Source organism: Durio zibethinus, chromosome 1 (genome assembly GCF_047325235.1).
Source record: "Durio zibethinus cultivar Kanyao isolate XHJ-2024 chromosome 1, ASM4732523v1, whole genome shotgun sequence".
Taxonomy (NCBI): Eukaryota; Viridiplantae; Streptophyta; class Magnoliopsida; order Malvales; family Malvaceae; genus Durio; species Durio zibethinus.
Window position 1 is genome coordinate 12,642,439 of NC_143162.1, and position 19,035 is coordinate 12,661,473.

The 19,035-nt window shown below is 28.4% G+C and overlaps 1 protein-coding gene across 4 annotated transcripts; it reads right to left on the minus strand.

Annotated features, from left to right (window-relative positions):
- Positions 1 to 11,508: 11,508 nt before the first annotated feature.
- LOC111312149 (FAD-dependent oxidoreductase family protein) lies at positions 11,509 to 18,618 on the minus strand. Of its 4 annotated transcripts, none has more exons than XM_089763476.1 (4): positions 18,002 to 18,612; positions 17,470 to 17,915; positions 15,700 to 15,859; positions 11,509 to 11,808 (listed from the first exon to the last, which is right to left on the minus strand). In XM_089763476.1, exons 1-4 carry the CDS (start codon positions 18,512 to 18,514, stop codon positions 11,800 to 11,802), a joined length of 1,128 nt encoding a protein of 375 aa, XP_089619602.1. In that variant the 5' UTR covers positions 18,515 to 18,612; the 3' UTR covers positions 11,509 to 11,799. The 4 variants fall into 4 exon arrangements, with proteins under 4 accessions (XP_089619602.1, XP_022767920.2, XP_022767921.2 ...); XM_022912185.2 differs by having other exon boundaries at positions 11,509 to 11,893; positions 18,002 to 18,606; XM_022912186.2 differs by lacking the exon at positions 11,509 to 11,808 and adding an exon at positions 17,160 to 17,284 and having other exon boundaries at positions 15,706 to 15,859; positions 18,002 to 18,618.
- Between the last annotated feature and the right edge of the window lie 417 nt (positions 18,619 to 19,035).

The window sequence follows — 19,035 nt, forward strand, 5'->3', positions numbered from 1 at the left end:
ATTAGACACAAAAACTATAGAGTCACCACCAATCCATTTAAGTTAGGTGTGATTGGCCACCTATGTGAATCTATCCTTTTTAGAGTTATCCTAAGCCTAAGCTAAGGGTCCCTAAAAAGAATAGGTTTTGTTTTACATCATCAAAACTAAGATTCAGGAGTTGATTACGTGTAGGGAAAGTGTTAGCACCCTTTACACCTACAATTGGTACCAAATTAATTATGTGTTATCTTATTTAAGCCTTACCAAAGATAGTTTTATCATGCAAATAAATCAATTCCAATCATTTTATTTATTTACAAAACATGGTGATACAAAAATTTTATTAAAATATCAAGCAATCACACAATCATGTAATAAATATTAAATTAAACCATGCAAAAATTATTATACAAATTTATTATAAATCATACCAAATATCATGTAATAATATCATGCCTAGATCATACTAAAATATTCATGCAAAAATGTCATGCAAATATATTAATTATCATGCAACAATAACAATCATGCAAAAATATAATCATGAAATCAAGTATAATCACACAAATATATTAGATATTATGTATAATCATGCAATTATGCACATAATAAATATAGAAACATGCAATTAAATATCATTAAAATATAATATTAATCATGCAATAACATATAATATCATATCATGTAATAAATATAAAATTATGCAATAATAATCATATAAATATACAACCATGCTATAGACACCGAATTTTATCTGTAATATTTTTAACATTGGATCATTACGTAAACCATTTAGGAGAATCATTTACAACTCATAAAGAGCCTACAAATTAGCCCATTTAGAGACCTAAAGTCAATCTGGGTCAAATCTGGTCAAACAAAGTCAAAATTACACAAAACTTAGTTAAAATAGATAGAGTCTGGGTTAATTCTCAAAATTCACAATCTAATTGGAATCAATGTGGTTTAAAATTAAATTTTAGATTTTTTGAAACACTAAAAGTTTTATTGTACCTGGGAAAGTCAAAATTACCAAAATACCTTTATAAAGGTATTTTTGTAATTTAATCTTCCCAAGCTTGGATTTTTGTGAAATTTTTCAGATCTCAATTTTATAATATTTCATGATTTTTGGTGCATTTGAAATCATAGCAGTACTTTGAAAAGTGTAAAATTACTAAAATACTCTTATAATAGTATTTTTGTAATTTGACATTCTCGAGCACAGAATTTTGTGAAACTTTTCATATCTTAATTTTATAATATTTCATAATTTTTGATGTATTTGAAATCACAACAGTACCTCGAGAAGTGTAAAATTATCAAAATACCCTTATAAAGGTATTTTCGTAATTTGACCTTCCCGAGCTTAAATTTTCACAAAACTTTTCAAATCTTAATTTCACAACATTTTATGATTTTTGATATTTTAAAATCCAAAAAATGAGCATGAAAATATTGATTTCTAAGAAAATGACCTAAATATAAAAAAATTTGTACTATAGGTAAAATGGTTTTTTCATGGGTTTAGCAATAAAAGTCCAACCTTTGCAATGAATAATTTAAATCATTAGATCTCCTTTGAATTTTGATCCGTTGGTTAAAGCTTGTTTCTTGGCAGAAAGGAAAAGAAGAAACTTTGGCCCTTGGATGCTAGAGATCCAAGGGTTTATATTCACCAAGAAAGAAGTCAGTTTGTTTTTTTTTTTTAACAAGAGAGGGGTCTAGCGAAGAGAAGGGAACTTTCTAAAAGAAAAAAAGGAAAAAGCTTTTAGTGAAAATATATATATATATATAAACCACCATCATTCCTTTTTTATTTATTTTGAATGGTTTTCATGCTTTATATTTGGAGAAAATAAAAGGGAAGGTTTTTATCCCTTTGTCCAAGAAATAAGCATTTGAATCAGCTAAAAAAGAATGAAGAGGCAACTATTCCCTCATACCATGAAAAGGCCTCTTCTTTCCGATGAAGATTTTAATTTTTCCTTTTTTTAGAAAGAAAAATCATATTTTATCCTTTTTTTTATTTATTAGGTTATTTGTATCACTTTATTGTTTTTATTTTTCATTAATTTTTATCTTTTTACTTTTCATTTTCTATTGAAAAATTAATTTAGTATCTCCATTTGCCATTTCTTATTGATTTCGTCATTTTGCATTGGTGCTACTTTTATGGTTTTCTATTCTTGCATAAAAACATCATGGACATGAAAAAACTTCCTCTTCTCTTCATGGTAATTGTTCTTTTTTTTCTATTTTCTTAATATGTTGTTTTTTCTTTTTAATTTTCCCCATTTTATTTTGTTATCTTGAGTAAAGGAAAACATTAACAAAGAAATTTTCTAGTTTTGTGATGGTTTTGTTTGATTGAATAGAATATGATCTTTGATTTTTTATCTTATGTTGATTTTTGTTATTTCTCATATGCGATTTAAAAGCTAATTGAATCATATGATACTTTTTTCTATGAGTTTATGATAAAATTAACCATTTTTCATGTTCAAGCATAATGTTCCATTTATCTCTATCTTTGATTCAGTGTTTCTATAGATGTGGAGTAATAATGTCAAAGTTTTTAGATAGTATCTCTTTTATATCATTAAATCAGCAATAGGATTGATCAACATGATTTTTTTTTCTTATTTTTTGTTAGCTATTTTACTATTTATACAATTTTTGTTGCTTGCTTGGTTTGATTGTCTTTCTAGCTTAATTCTCATTTTTAAAGGTTGTATGGCTAATTTATAATTGTGTGATTTGCAGGATATATTGTTACTAACTTTTTTTTTTAAATTTTGGGTAAGTATGTGCTATGTATTCTTCCTTAGGATTGATTACATTCAAGTACACAACAAATTAACTATTTAGTGACTTTTACAAACTTTATCCCTATTGATATATTTATCTGATCAATGTAGTTAATATTGTAAATTTCTACTTTGTTTTCATGTTTCAAATTCATTAATTCTACTATTGCTTGTTTTGCATGTGTTTTGTCTTTTTTTTTATTCATTAATTTTTTTATTGTTATTCCTAATTGTATTTTATTTAGTCGATTATTTATATAATTTCTATTGCTTGCTTGGTTCGGTTTTCTGTCTTGCTTATTTTCTTAATTTTTAAGGTTGTATTAATGATATATTATTGTGTGATTTGTAGAATATATTGTTATTATTTGCTTTTTTAAATCTTTGGTAAATATGCATTATATTTTTCTTTTTTGGACTGTGCCTTTCAAATGTTTATATATATTGATCTTATACTTAAATAGTATGTTGGTGTTTTTAGTAAACATATATTTGTGTCTTTAGTGATTGTACCTTTAAATTCTTGTTTTAAGAATTGTGTTTCTATTGTTTGATGGATTTATTTTCAAGTTTGTTGTCTCACTTATTGGGAATTTATTAACAATATGTGCATTTGCTTAATGTCTCTTTGAAACTTATTATATTGTTCAGTTTTATTTGTTAATGGGATAGGTGACTTGATTAGTTGATTGTCATTAAGTGTTAATTAATTTTGTAACATGCATGTGTTCCATGTATAACTAAAAGAGTATGTGATGTTTAAGTTTTAAGGGTTTATCTATCTTTTCATTGATTTTTTATATGTTAGATATTTCATGTTTGTCAATATATCTTTTTAGATCATGTTTAGTGTATAAGATCATGGATAGTATAGTAGGATAATCATTTCATATTATGTTTAGTTTGTATCTAATTTAAAGGGATAAGATTACAATGAGGATTATCATCATCTTGGTATAAAATGATCTAATCCTCTCAAAGTAGAGAGGATTATTTTTAATTCATAGGATTAAACTTACATGTCACCCTTAAGAATTAAATAAATAATTTAAATTGTATAAACTTTGAGGAAGGATAATTTTAACCAATAAATAAATTATCTTATCTTAATCATTGCAAACATCAAATATAAAATACAATGACATTATTTAGTGTACTCTTATTTGTTAGAGATTTTTAAAATAAAACATGGGAAATAATCCTTTATTGGAAAAGAAAATGATAAGACAATCATTTAAATTAAGAAGAGCAAAAGTCTACTATAGTTGGACTTAAGTGGCTTATGGACCATGGGCTTGGTTTTTCATGTTTGGTTGGTCTTGCATTAATTAAATAATTAATATATATTAATATTTAATTAATGACACTTCACACTAGGCACTAGGGCACATGGCACGTGTAATGCAGTAAATCAAATATTATTTTTTTTAAGTTTATAAAATTTTATTTTGTTTAAAGCTTATAAGTGTCTGATTGATTAAAGTCTGTCCAAAATAGATAGAAAAATAAGAATAGACAGTTAAGTTTGTATAAAACAGACCAATAAGTATGTTCAAAATAAACCATTTTAATTGTTTAAAAAAGATAGATTTTATCCATTTAAAATAGACAGTTATATCTATAGGAGAAAGAAACACTTATCTGTTTATAAAAAGCTTTCTAGTTTTCTGAAAAATAGACAAAAACAAATTTCAAAACTTTTCCTCTTTCTTCAAACTCTAAATTTCTTTTACAAAAGTTTTACTATAGAAAATCTTTATAAAAATTCAATGATCTTATGATATGCCGGTGAATGCTTAATGGACTGATTTCATCAATATAAAATGCAGTCAATCATTAGACTTTATTGCATCTCAAGGTTTATTGCTTGTAACTTTTTTGCACACTTACTAAGTAAATAATATGGTGGGAGCAAATAAAACCTTAAGAAAAGTGGCACCGTTACACACCTTAAGCCTTTTCTCAAAATTTCAGATTTACCAGAAGCAATAATTTTAGATTTTCAATGTTTGCACTAACAATCTTAGGGTTTTATTCGGTTCAATAATAGCTACTGAAGTAATGCTCAAGGAAGTAGCTTCTAGTTTTGTCAAATTGGATCATTTTAATGGTGACAATTTTCGAGGTAGAAGAAGATGTATTTCCTATTTTCAACCTTCAAGGTTGTATATGTCCTAACTACTTCTAGGCCAGAAGAAAATGAAACAAAAGAATTTTTTTTTACAATAAAAGTGAGGTAGAAATGGAATAATATAAACTACATGTGTAAATGACATATTCTAAATAGTTTGTCTGACAGCCTATTTGATACATACCAAAACAAGGCTACTGCAAACGAATTATAGGACAAATTAGAGACCAAGTATATAACTGAGGATGCAAAAAGTAAGAAATTTCTCGTTATTCATTTCAATAATTATCATATGATTGATGGACATTCTATGAATGAACAACTACATGAAATTGAAAGAATGCTTAATTAATTTAAACAGTATAATATGAGTATGGATGAAACAATTATTGTATCCTCTATAATAGACAAACTTCCTCCATTATGGAAGGATTTTAAAATAAGTTGAAACATAAAAAAGAAGAATCACTCTTAAGGCTTTCGCTAATCATCTTCAAATTGAAGATGAATACAAAAAGCAAGAATAGAATTTCAGTTTTGGTGATGCCAAAGTTCATGTTATAAAGAAAGCACAAACCGTAAAATCTACCAAAAAGAAGTTCAAGTTCAAGTAGATTGTTAATGGACCTAAATTCAAAAAGAACCAAAAAAAGCAGAAAGGCTTATGTTACCACTATGATAAGCTAAGACATTTAAAGAAAGAATGTTAGTTGCTACAGAAGAAAAATGATTCTTCAAAAGATGATACTTCGAAAATATTTGTTGCCATGATTTTCGAGATCAACATGCTTGAAAATGATGAATCTTAGTGGGTTGACTTTAGGGTAATAAAACATGTGTGCAAAGACAAAAACTTGTTCGCAACATTCAAACTAAGTGAATATGGTAGTGTTTTCTACATGAAAAATTCTTCTATAGCAATAATCAAAGGCAAAGAGATTGTTGACTTCGAATTCACTTTTGAAAAAACTTTAACTTTGAATGATGTTTATTATGTACTAAAAGTTAGAAAGAACTTAGTGTTTGGAAGTCTGTTAAACAAGTTTAGTTTCAAACTTGTATTTTAAGCAAATAAGTTTATTTTGTCTAAAGGATGAATTTCTGTTAAGAAAGGGTATTTGTATGAAAGAATGTTCAAGATCAATATTTATAATAAGAATAAACATGTTGTTTCTACTTATATTATTGAATCTTCATATTTATGATATTATAGATTATATCATTTAAATTACAAGAAATTGTACAATATGAGTAAGTTTCTATTAATTCTTGAAGTTAATCAAGACATTAATAAATGTAATACATGCATGTTGACTAAGATTACTAGAAATTCTTTTCCTAAGATTAAAAAAAATACAAAATTACTTAATTTAATTCTCAATGGTGTTTGTGATATGTATAGCACTTTTACATTAACTGAAAAGAAATATTTTGCCACATTTATAGAAGATTCTAGTAAATATTATTATATTTATCTATTATACTCCAAAAATGAAGTACTTGATAAGTTTAAAATATATAAATTTGAATTTAAACTTTAGTGTGAATTTTTTATCAAGTACTTAAGATCGAATAGGCATGAAGAATATTATAATCCAAGTTACTTTGAATTCACAGGACCAATCTACCAAGTTACAGCTCCTTATACATCATAACAAAATGGTGTAGTTAAAAGAAAGAACAGGGTCTTAAAAAAAATGGTAATGCAATATTATTATATTCTAGTCTTAGGCAAGAATTTTGAGATAAAGCTTTATTAATAGTTTGTCATATATAAAATAAAATTCCTAACAAAGAAACAAAAATAACCCTCTATGAGCAATGGAAGAAAAAAAATAAATCTTTATTATTTAAAGGTTTGGATATGTAGAGTTGTAGTTAAAATTGTAGAACTCAAAAGGAAAAAAATTAGGTGAAAAAGGAACATAATGCATATTTATGGAAAATGCACAAAATAGCAAAGCATAGAAGTTCAAGGTTCTTGAACCGAATGATTCAATTTCAATTAACACTATTATTGAATCAAAAGATGCAATTTTTGATGAAAATATATTTAAATCTATTTTGAGACAACTATAACCACTACAAATAGTTCATCCTCCAAATGGAAAAGAAATTCCAAATCCATTGGAACAAACTAAAATTAGTGATAAATCTTATAAAAAAATAAAGACACGTAAAAAGATTAGAAAGGCAAAAAATTTTGGACCAGATTTCTTTATGTTCCTTATAGAAAAGATTGGGGAAAGCATAAATAATCAAATTTCTTATTGTTTTAATGTGGAGTTTGATCCTATTACATATGAAAAGGCAATGAAGTCTTAAGATTCTACTTTTTGGAGAGAAGTAATAAATAATGAAATGGACTCAATAATGAAAAATAACAATTGGATTTTGGTTAACCTTCTACCAGGTTCTAATCCAATAAGCTATAAATGGATTTTCAAAAGGAAAATGAAGGTGGATGTAACCATAGATAAATTTAAAGTAAGGTTGGTAGCCAATGGCTTTACATAAAAGTAAGGTATAGATTACTTTGATACTTATACTCTAGTAGTTATAATTGCTACAATTAGACTTATAATTTCACTTGCTTCTGTTTATAATTTGATTATATATCAAAAGGATGTAAGATGACTTTTTTAAATGGTGAATTAGAAAAGGAAATATACATGGAACGATCAGAAGGATTTATTATTCCAAGTCAAGAGCATAAGGTTTGTAAACTTATAAAGTCCTTATATGGACTTAAGCAATCACCAAAACAATTACACCAAAATTTTGATAAAATCATTCTTGCTAATGGTTTTAGAATTAATGAGTTCGATAAGTGCATTTATAGCAAATTTGAAAATGGCAAAGGAGTCATAATTTGCTTATATGTAAATGATATGCTAAACTTTGGCACTTATTCAAAACAAGTTAAGGAAATAAAAAAATTTTTATCAAATAATTTTTCAATGAAAGATATGGGTATAGCACATGTTATTCTTGGAATTAGAATAATTCGAAATGATAGTGGCATAACTTTGTCACAATCACATTATATTAAAAAAGTACTTAAAAAGTTTGATCTTTTCAATTGTATTCCAATATCCACACCCATAGATTCTCAACTAAAATTAGTATATAATACTGGTAGAACAATTATCAATTGCAAAATGCAAGAGTAATTGGTTGCCTCATATATGCAATGACTTGTACAATGCTAGTCATAGCATTTGTTATTGGAAAGTCAAGTAGGTACACGAGTAATCCAGGTAACTTGCTTTGACAAGTAGTTAAAGTAGTATTTAGGTTTTGAAGAAAACAATTAATTATGGATTGTGTTATAGTGGATATCCTTCAGTTTTATAAGGATATTCTGATTCTAGTTGGATTACTAATATGAAAGATCATGCTTCTATAAGCGGTTGGATCTTTGTACTTTGTGGGGGTGCATTTTTTAAGGTTTTAGAAAACAAACATGCATAACGGATTCCAACATGGTAGCCAAGTTTATTGCATTAGCCATAACAACTAAAGAAGCTGAATGGCTAAGGAATTTATTATATGAAGTACCTTTATGGCCTAAACCAATTTTTTCAATTTTTATCCAATATGATAGTGAAGCAACTTTAGCAAAGGCAAATAACCAAGTATAAAATGGAAAGTCTAGATATATTGGATTAAGACATAGCTATGTTCAACAATTATTTTCAGATGGAATGATCACTAAAAATTATGTAAGGTTAAATGAAATTTGGACGATCTTATAACTAAAAGTCTTGCCAAAGAATTGATAAAAAAGACATTAATAAGGATAGGGCTTAAGCTTATGAAGCAAAGTTACCCATGATGGAAAGTCAACTTAACGCTTGGTATAACGTCAAGCCTTTAGTTCAATAAGATAAACTACATCATCTATATATGACTACTAGCACTATAGTAATGTTTAATGCCATTCCAACTAAAGTGCTAGGTACTTATAATTGTAATGGAAGGACAAGTAATATACTTTTAATAGACCTCTAATATAAATATCTTAGAGTATTATAGTTACAGAATATTCTTGATGGGAACTACCTATGTGAGTGTGAAATGTGAGCACTTTTAGGAGCTTAAGAGCTTGGCTCTAACAGTACTAATGAAAAGAAGATGTAAACACATTGCTATAATGTGTCATCGAATACCAAGCATTCATTAGGTGTTGAAATCATTGTGTGAGGCAAGTTCGATTAATCAAATGGAATAGCTAGTTCAAAGCATAATCTACCATGCGATTTCAGTTAACTTTAACTTGTTTTCACTAAGTGAAAGTTCAAATCGGAAGATACCTTTATTTATGCAATTGATTTCCAATGTCATTATAAATCTGGATTATTTTGAAAATAGTTAAGGGATTATTAAAGATTTTCAAAATAAAATATAAGAAATAATCCCATGCTGGAAAAGGAAATGATAAAATAGTTATTTAAATTAAAAGGAGTAAAAGTTCACTATAGTTGAACTTAAGTAGCTAATGGACCATAGACTTGGTTTTTCAAGTTTGGTTGGTCTTGCATTAATTAAATAATTACTATATATTAATATTTAATTAATGACACTTGGCACTTGACACTGGCATGTGCAATATAGTAATAAAATGTTATTTTATTTAAAGTTTATAAAATTTTATTTTATTTAAAGCTTATAAGTGTCTGATTGATTAAAATCTACCTCAAACAGACAAAAAAATAAGAATGAACGAAGTTTGTAAAAATAAACAGATAAGTTTGTTTAAAATAAACAGTTTTAATTGTTCAAAAACAGACAGTTTCAGTCTATTTAAATAGACAATTTTGTTTGTAGGAGAAAAAAACACTTATCTGTTTATAAAAAAAGCTCCTCTAGTTTTCTAAAAAACAAATAGAAATAATTTCGGAACTCACCCTCTTTTTTTAAACTCCATATTTTTTTTTTTATAAAAGTTTTACTGTAAAAAAATTTTATAAAAGTTCAGTGATCTTATAATACATCAGTAAATACACGATGGACTGATTTCGTTAGTGCAAAGAGTACTCAGTCACTAAGTTTCATTGCATCTTTAGTGTTTATTACTTGCAGCTTTTTTGCACACCTACTAAATAAATAATACAGTTGGGGCAAATAAAATCTTAAGGAAAGTGACATTGTTACACGTCTTGGAGCATTTTTTCCTTAAAATTCTAAATTTACTATAAGTAGTAATTTCAGATTTTTAATGTTTGTACTAACACTATTCATAATATTATCTTAACTTATCCTATTATAATCTTGTGTACCAAATATAACTTTAAGTTTTATGATATTATATAACTTTTCATTAACAGGATGGAAGATTTTAGTAGGCTTTTTGTTTATTAAATTTCAAGATTCATATATGTTTCATATGATTTTTTTTGTGTACATATGAACTATATACAATAAACAGAAAATCTTATATTATTCATATATGTAAATATTTTGTACTATTTAATGTGATCATTTTTATAATCTATTAGTAAATTTATTGTCATAAAATATTTATCAAGCCTAGTTGGAGTAGGTATACACTAAGTGATTAAGTATTTTCCAGAATTCTCTAAAACATCTCGACTCGTTGAACCAATCATGCTGACATCGGGTTTTAAGCTTATATTTTCATTAGCAAGCAAGTCAATCCCAATACTTTCAGATAATGAAATTAAAAAAAAAAAAAAAAAAGTCAGAACTCTTCATAATATATATATATATATATATATATATATATATAGAACTCTATCAACATTAATCAAATTATTGTCAACTCTATTGCCAATACTTGTTTAATTTCTTGGTTTTGTAAACTTTTAAATTACTTCATGTCCCCACACATTTTAATAACCTAGGATAGCTTGTTAGGAACATGATGTCGTTATTATTTTATCTCACGACATTCTCTTTTATCAAGAGTTTTATAAATTATCTTAATCTTTTTTTAAGTTGACATAATGAGCATTCTATCTCTCCAGAATTATTTTTAACTACTATAAAACAACTTTTAACCAAATATTCTAGTTAGTATTTTCTAATTACTCTAAAATTATAAAATGCGATGGTAAATTTGATTTATAATTAAAAATATAATGATAAAATTGGACCGGTTGGATAAAATGTTTGCAATGGATACAAGCATCATTTTTAACTAAATAAAAAGGGTTGAGATTTTAATCGGGTTTTAATGTGCTATTACTAAATGGGTTCGGGTAAGATACAAATATTGAATTTGGTATTGAAATTCTGGTACAAGTATCTAAATTATTATTGGCTACCATTCCTATCCCTATTTTTCCCTTCCCATATTATTTTTAAAATTATTTTTAATTATAAAACGGCTTCCAACCAAATATTTTCTAATTACTCTAAAATTATAATTATGATGGTAAATTTGATTCATAATTGAAAAGTATGATGACAAATTTGAACTAATCATAAAATTAGTGACAAATTGAAACCAACCATGTAAGTATAATGGTTAGTTTATATCTTATCTCAATAAAATTAAATTTTCTTACGTCAATAAAATTAGATTTCATCTCCTATTAGGATAAAAATAAACCACCAAACTGAAGTAGTAAATTTGGTTCCTAACCCTCTTTATTTATTTCAATTGAAATAAGATTCAAATCAGACTCCTTTTAAGTGGAGAATATACATATATATATATATAAAGTTTGTTTTTTTTCCTTTTAATTTGTTTATTTTTGTTATGTTTCAACATCAATTTTGATAAGATAAGATACAAACGTTTGGGAGGAAAAAGAAAATAAAAATTTTACCCCTAGCATTGGGTGGGCACCATTAAGTTGCTTGCTTTGACTCGAGTAAATCTTCATCATCCTCCTAATAGCATAACAGCTATATATTCTGCAATCGCCATGCTTGAAGTCAGTCCGGGTGACTCAATTCCAAAAAGATTTACAAGACCACTCACTCCATGAATGCCTTCTCCCTACAGAAAATTAGAAACTATATCTTACAAATGTATCTCAAAATAGCCAAAACAGACCCAAATCCACTCTAAACCAATAAAAGAATGCATTTATCTTTCCTAAAAAAAAAAATTGTAGATACCACCATTTTATTTAAATCTCTATCACCAAGTACCTAAACTCCCATTGGACAAAGCATTAACACCGTTGTCATTGTCAAATTCTACCATCATGCTTTTTTAAAAAAAAAAATAAAAATTACAAGTATAAGAGAATTTATAAATTACAATCATAATCAACTCAACTATTTCATCTATATATAATATATCATTGAATAATCAATTATCAAACTCAACAATCTAAAACAAATTAGAATATAACTAAACAATTAAACTCACACAGTGGGACTTAAATCTATGACTTCAACATTCTAAGGCCTCCTCCTTGCTACTAAACCAGTGCCTCATTGGAGGCACCATCATGCTTATAAAATATCCATGATTTGCAACTATTGTCTTTAAGACTTATATATAAGAGCATCCACAATTCATTTGGGGACTTTTGGTAGATTGATAACCCTTTAAAACATCACATTTAGCAGAGAAAAAAAACAACTAGTCTATTTGATCTGGTTTTATCAAAATTTTCTAACATGAATTTATGAAATATATTCTTAGAAATAAAGAGAAGCAATGATAATAACAGGCATGTAGAGAAAACAAACTTGAGTCCTTGCCACAAGATACAGGTGGGTGTCATTAGTATTTAAATCTCCAATAGATCAACTAAAAATTATGAAACAACGAAAATGAAGCAATTATACTTTTATTCATGAAGTATTAACAGCATAGGGCACAATGCACACATTCCTCTTACTATTTAATGGGTATTTGTCTGAAATACAAACAAAGTCTGCTCCTTAAAGTGATTAACATATAAGGTTAGCACCAAGTTTAAAAAGCCTACTTTTAAAATATTAAAGCATAGTTAAATCAACAAATGTCTATTAAGGTAACACAGATTTGAAGCATATCAACCGGAACTAGCATTTTGGGTCACACTTTTGATGCATTTAATGCTTGTACAAAAGTCTGACTAGGTATGATAATTAGCATGATCCAAAAATTTTTCAACAGAATTTTAGCTATCAAGCTAATGCAGAACAACTAGGGGAAAGGGATAAAAAATAGAAATTTAGAGGGCAAATAAAAAGGAGAAAGAAGCTGTTAGGGAGGAATAGAGAAAATCTAGGAAGAACTAGAACTAGAGAAGAAAATGACTGTACTCAATATCTCAAAATCTCAATATTCATCACTAAAAACTTAATTGAAACTAAAATAGCATAAATATTTGTAAGCCAAATTCCAAAGGTAAAAGCCTGAAAAATACCAAATATAACCCTAAACACTGCTACTTGGAGATTATACAAACTACTAATTAATATAAAATAACCTAAAAATAGACAATATAAGTCAACTCTAATAAATAAAATAAAGCCCCTAATAACTTAATCTCTCAACTAAAATATTACCATCCTCCATCATTCTCCTCTGGATGGAGAAAACTCAACCTCAACTTTGGAAAAATCAAAGCAGAAGACATTTCCACCAAGATCCATGAATATCACTGTCAAACATGAACTTCATTGTCGCACAAACATCTTAAACAAAACAACTAGCAACACATTCTTGAGGACACTTGCAATGATGAAATCAATGGAAGAAGTTTCATTAAAAACAATGAGCTTGACGTCTGTCTTTGGAAGAAAATGTCAATGGTAGAAGCCTAACTAGGTAGCAGCTCACTAATTTCTTATTTGTTTGAACCACTTTAAACTCGGTCTCTAAATTTTCAAACCCAATATCTAGGTCTTAACTTCAGTTTTAAAGCTAGGTTGTACTTCTAATTCTTCAAGTGGCTTAATAACTTTGCAATCCTTAGGCTCAACAATGGCAGACTCTTCATTTGAGCATGTCAAGAATTGGTTCTAAGTCTTTGGGTTCATGAACCACTTGGTTATCAACTGGATCCTTCTTCACATGCACTTGAGAAGGAATAGAAGTTAAACTATTAAATAGGACTACAAACTTAATGCTCTAACTCGATGGATCAAAATAAAGTATAAAAGATAAAGCTAGTCCATTTAGCTTATGCAAGTAGTGAGAAAGGCTTGGTTGTCATTTGTTTGCTAAGTTTCTCACCAATCATAAATTGTGGATAAACAATTGCCTAAATGCTAACCTGGGTCCAGATGTAATTTATTTTGCAATCCTTTTTTAGAAAAAAATTCTGCAGGTAAGGTAGCTTTTCTCCAAAAAAAAAAAAAAAGCAGCTTTTTGTACCATACGTGAAATTCAGGCATATGGGTACACGCAGGGATGGATTTACATTGGGGGCAGTGGGGGACAACTGGCCCCATTGAAATCCTAAAACCCTTTTTAAGCATATTATGATATTAGACAAAAGTTTTAATATATTTACATTTTGCCCCACTAAATTGAAAGAGGAAAAAATATAAAGGGAATAGATTTAAAATATTATAAAGTATAGATATACTTTAAAAAAATATATTGACTCATTTCGAAAGAAAATAAAGTATTATATGTAAATATTAATAAATTTTGGCTTATAAATAATTATTTTATGTAAGTCTCACTTTAGTTAACTTAAGTCACAACTTAGTATTACTTTTCTCTCTTTCGCCTCTTATTCTCCTCTCTTTTTATTTGCAGAATTCATTTTTTAGCTTATATGAAATATTATTGTAAAAATGTCCAAGTCAAGCATAAAATGATAAAATATTTGTAAAAACGAAAAAAAAAAACCACAATTAAAGCTAAAATAATCTTGTATAGTAAAATATAGAAAATGGCTAAAATAGAACTACAACAAAACACTCATAATATAAAAATTCATTTTTAACATATCAAAGTACTTTCTTCTCTTGTTGTTTTTCTTTTATATTGATAATGTAATAAGGTATTTATTTAATATTATTTAAAATTTTTAATAATATATATTTGATGTAAAATAATGTTGTAGAGATGTATTCTAACAAAGTTGTAGAGATGTAATCTAACAACCTAAAATTTAGAAAGAAAAAAAAAACCAGCATCAATTTTAAAATTATTCAAAAAGTTAAATATATATAAAAGTATCATGTTGTTGGTTTTATTTTGTATTTTCATATCTTATCTTATGTCTTATAAACTATAGAGAAATTAAATTAGTATTTGATTTAAATTAGTTAAGGAAAAATATCATTAGTAAGAGAAAGTAAATTTTAAAGAAAATATTCGAAATCGAATAAAGATATATATATTTTAATATTGACAATGAAAAAGAAAATTTTACATTTTTTATCTATGAAAACTATTCAACTCAATCATATAGTGCTATTTTCATTTGAAAAATAACAATATTATGTGTTTGTGTTTATTTGACATTTAAATATTCGATGTATTTAATATTATAAGTTTTTGTTATATTTATATTAATTTTTATTTAAACTTTTTATATATTTGATATTGTAAGAAATATTTTAAATTCTTTTATTAAAGGTTCATTTTACATTTAGAAAACATTATCTTTGCATTAAAAAAAATTTTAAGTAAATATATCATATAATAAATTTGGATCCATCCTTGGCTACACAAACTTATATATCAATTTTAATACTTCATAGTACATGAAATTCAGGCATATGGCTACACAAACTTATATATCAATTTTAATACTTCATAGTACATGAAATTCAGGCATATGGCTACACAAATTTATACATCAATTTTAATACTTCATATTAAAGAGCGTACACGAAACAAACCTGTATTACAAAATCAGAGGCAGGCTGTCCAGGTCCAGAAAGTTTTGGTCGAATCCCTGCATAACCGGGTAGTAGAGATCCATCTTTGAGATTTGGGTAGTACTTTCGAATCTCCGGATAAAATCTTAAAACACGCTCAGCACTTACAGAATATTTAAACCTGGAGGCAGGGACCCACTAAGCTTAGTTTTTGACCACATGACAACATCTTTCACGATACAAGCACATACATTATGTTCAGCAAAGGACTAACACCTGAATCAGTTGCTTTTATGCAACAAATGCAGCAATTAACTTACCTGAAATTATGGGGGAGAAAAAAAAAACCTTACCTGAAATTAACTCAAAATGGTTTTTAAAGTTCAAAAGATAAAATCTTGTTCTATTTCTTATTTCAATAATGCTTCGATGCATTGGTAGAGCCATAAAAAACCTAGTGATGGGATGGCTCCAATCACTACACCCCCCACTCATCCTCTCTTTAATGAAAAATATAATGGTAATTGAAATTGAAATTTTAATGTTAACCTGAGAAAGAGGGTTCATCAACCTACCAACCAACACTCAGCAACTAAATCAATAAAATTCTTGTGACCGTCCATTCATGCCAACACCCAGTACAGGTGTCCTGACTCCAACACAGGAAAAATCACATGCAGTACAGACTTCCTCAATGTAACAGATTACTAGTAAAACTTTGAATAAAATTTATTCCACTATCTGCTATTGAGTTTCTTTTACAACAACCCTATTCCAAGAGTCAGATTTCCACTTCCAGTACAATTGGACACAGAATGTAGTGCTTTTGCTCAAACAAAGCCAAGAGAAGCATAACGCAATGCAATTACTTGGTTCAAAAAGTTCTAACCGGAGAATGTTCTGACTCAAAAAGAGTTGCTTGAATGGAATCATGATAGCAGACAAACTTTCTGAACATCAATGACATGTAAAGAAACTTCATATGATATAAGTATTCTGCTAACTTAGACATCAAAAGATTTCTTCCAACCACTATATTAGCTTAGGACATTGGCCACTTTAAAAAGAAAAAGCAGGAGAAAGGGACTGCCAATCTAATTTAACACAAAAAAATGACTGTTAATGAAAGGAAGGTGGCACTAGAAGAAGAAATAGAATAATAGCAATAACAACTTATCATCAAATTTCAATGAAAGAAACAAAGAGGACATGAAATCTTAAAAGGAAAAGGGCACCTAGCATAGAGATGGATACAAAGCAAAAAATACCGTTGGATAGAAAGAATTTAAGCACAGCATCAGTAGAAACAAATGATACAAGCCAAACCTACTTGTTGCTGGGATGGTTTTCATGTATGGCATATTTCCATTGCCAACCAACAAAAGAATGAAAAAATAAAGAAAATAAAAGAAAAGAAAAACCCACAATGATTTTAATCCAAATTACTCACTAGCATGTATTTACTGTTATTCTGAATATACCTTCAAGGGAAATGGCACCTTCTACCGTAGGATAGAAGTTTTTGACCCTCCAAACTGAAGCAACCCCACCCTTATGATCATAATCCTTTAAGGTAGGAAAACATGGTAGCAAAACGCATATGCCTCTACATGGGACTGTAGTCAGGTTATTTGAAGAAGTACATATCTACATATTTTGGAACTTTTATAGGTAGTAAACAAACAAAATTATAGAAAAATCAGGGTCATGACACCGAGCGCAGAAAAGCAAGTATATCACCTAAATCATCGTAAAAAAAATTGGATTGTGAAAAGAAAAGATTACCAATACCTATTAAGGAAGCTGGTTGTATCAGGTACATGATGAATCCACTCAACATCTGGGCCAAACTTGAGCTGGCCGTCTAAATCCAGAGTGACATGCACTCCAAGGCCACCTTCCTCTGGTATAGGATATATCAAATGTTTGAAGGAAGGATGCCTAGTGGAATTTGAATTTGAAAGGGTAAAGTAGGAACCACGAGCATAATATGCAGGAGGAATAGTAGCAGTGTTTAGACCACGGAATCTCTTAGCCAGAGCAGGAGCACTCAAGCCTGAAGAATTCACTACAAATTTAGGAATAAGTATGAGGTCCGGTTGCAATGGAGTATTTCCATCCCAGTTTGCAAGAGTTTTGGTTTCAGAAACGTGGAGGGCCATTTGATTTCCTTCAAGATGACCTCCAATGACAGTGGTATTGTAAGAGAAGGTGGTGCCCTTAGTTTCAGCCTCCCCCTGGAGCCTGGTGATGGTTAGTATTAATTAAGTTTTTTCACACAAAAACAAAAAGAAATGAAATGAAATTGAATGGAGATGCATACCACTAAAGACAGCATTAGAGAATGGGAATCCAGAATGCCAGAGGCAGGGGACAGCAAGGCTTTGACACAGTGCAATTCGGGCTCCATTTTGATGGCCTCAGAAGCGTCCAACATCCGAAGACCTTCAACCCCATTTAGTATCCCACGATTGAACAGCTGATTTAACTTTGGAATCTCCGAAGGTCCAGTTGCAACTATCAGCTTGCCAATCTGCTTATGAGGTATCCCACGCTGAGAGCAGTATTGATAGAGTAAGTTTCTTCCTCTCACACAAAAACGAGCCTTGAGAGAATTGGGAGGATAGTAGATGCCAGCATGTATGACCTGGCTGTTGCGGGAGCTGGTGGCTGTTCCGAAGGTGGGGGCAGAGTCCAGGACCAACACCTCTTTCCCCTTCAACGACAGCTCTCTGGCCACTGCCAATCCCACGATTCCGGCTCCAATCACAACACACTCTGCCTTCTCTTTTGGGGCATTCCTCTTTATCACCCTTTCAACACTCTGCCTTAGCATATTTCTACTTTATTCTTCCGCAGCCGTCAATACTTGATCGTTGATACCAGTGACGGCCATGGGATGGATCCCAATTAAAATTATTTTTCTTATATACTGTTTTGTAAATTTCTAATTTACCTTTCCTAAACTTTTCTTTTGGGGAAATGTGTGGAAATGTCATTGTAAAAACCTTTTTTTTTTTAATAATTTATTATTAAGAAAATTTTATTTATTTTTAAATTACAATCATTTAAATATGAAAGAGAAGAAAATGTATAAATGCACTAACGGTTGTTTAGAAGTTAGAAAAGAATACGGATTATGGTATCATTTTAAATATATTATTAAGTAAAATATAAAAAATACTTTTTAAAACCTTGAATGAAGGGATTTTCAAACATATTTTTATAAAAATTTAGTTTAATTGAATATTAAAAATATAAATAATCAAAATTGAAAAGTTTTGAAGGAAAAAAAAAACCAACACAGACATTATTTATGAGACAAAAGGAGTAATAAATTTAAAATATTTAAATCTA

Excerpts from the sequence above, each read along its gene's own strand:
- LOC111312149 (XM_022912185.2), bottom strand. The coding sequence starts at position 18,514 with ATGCTAAGGCAGAGTGTTGAAAGGGTGATAAAGAGGAATGCCCCAAAA. Across the intron at positions 17,916-18,001 it reads CTCTAATGCTGTCTTTAGTG|GGGGAGGCTGAAACTAAGGG; the intron begins GTATGCATCTCC and ends ACCAGGCTCCAG. Across the intron at positions 11,894-15,699 it reads CCTCTGATTTTGTAATACAG|GGAGAAGGCATTCATGGAGT; the intron begins GTTTGTTTCGTG and ends AATTTTCTGTAG.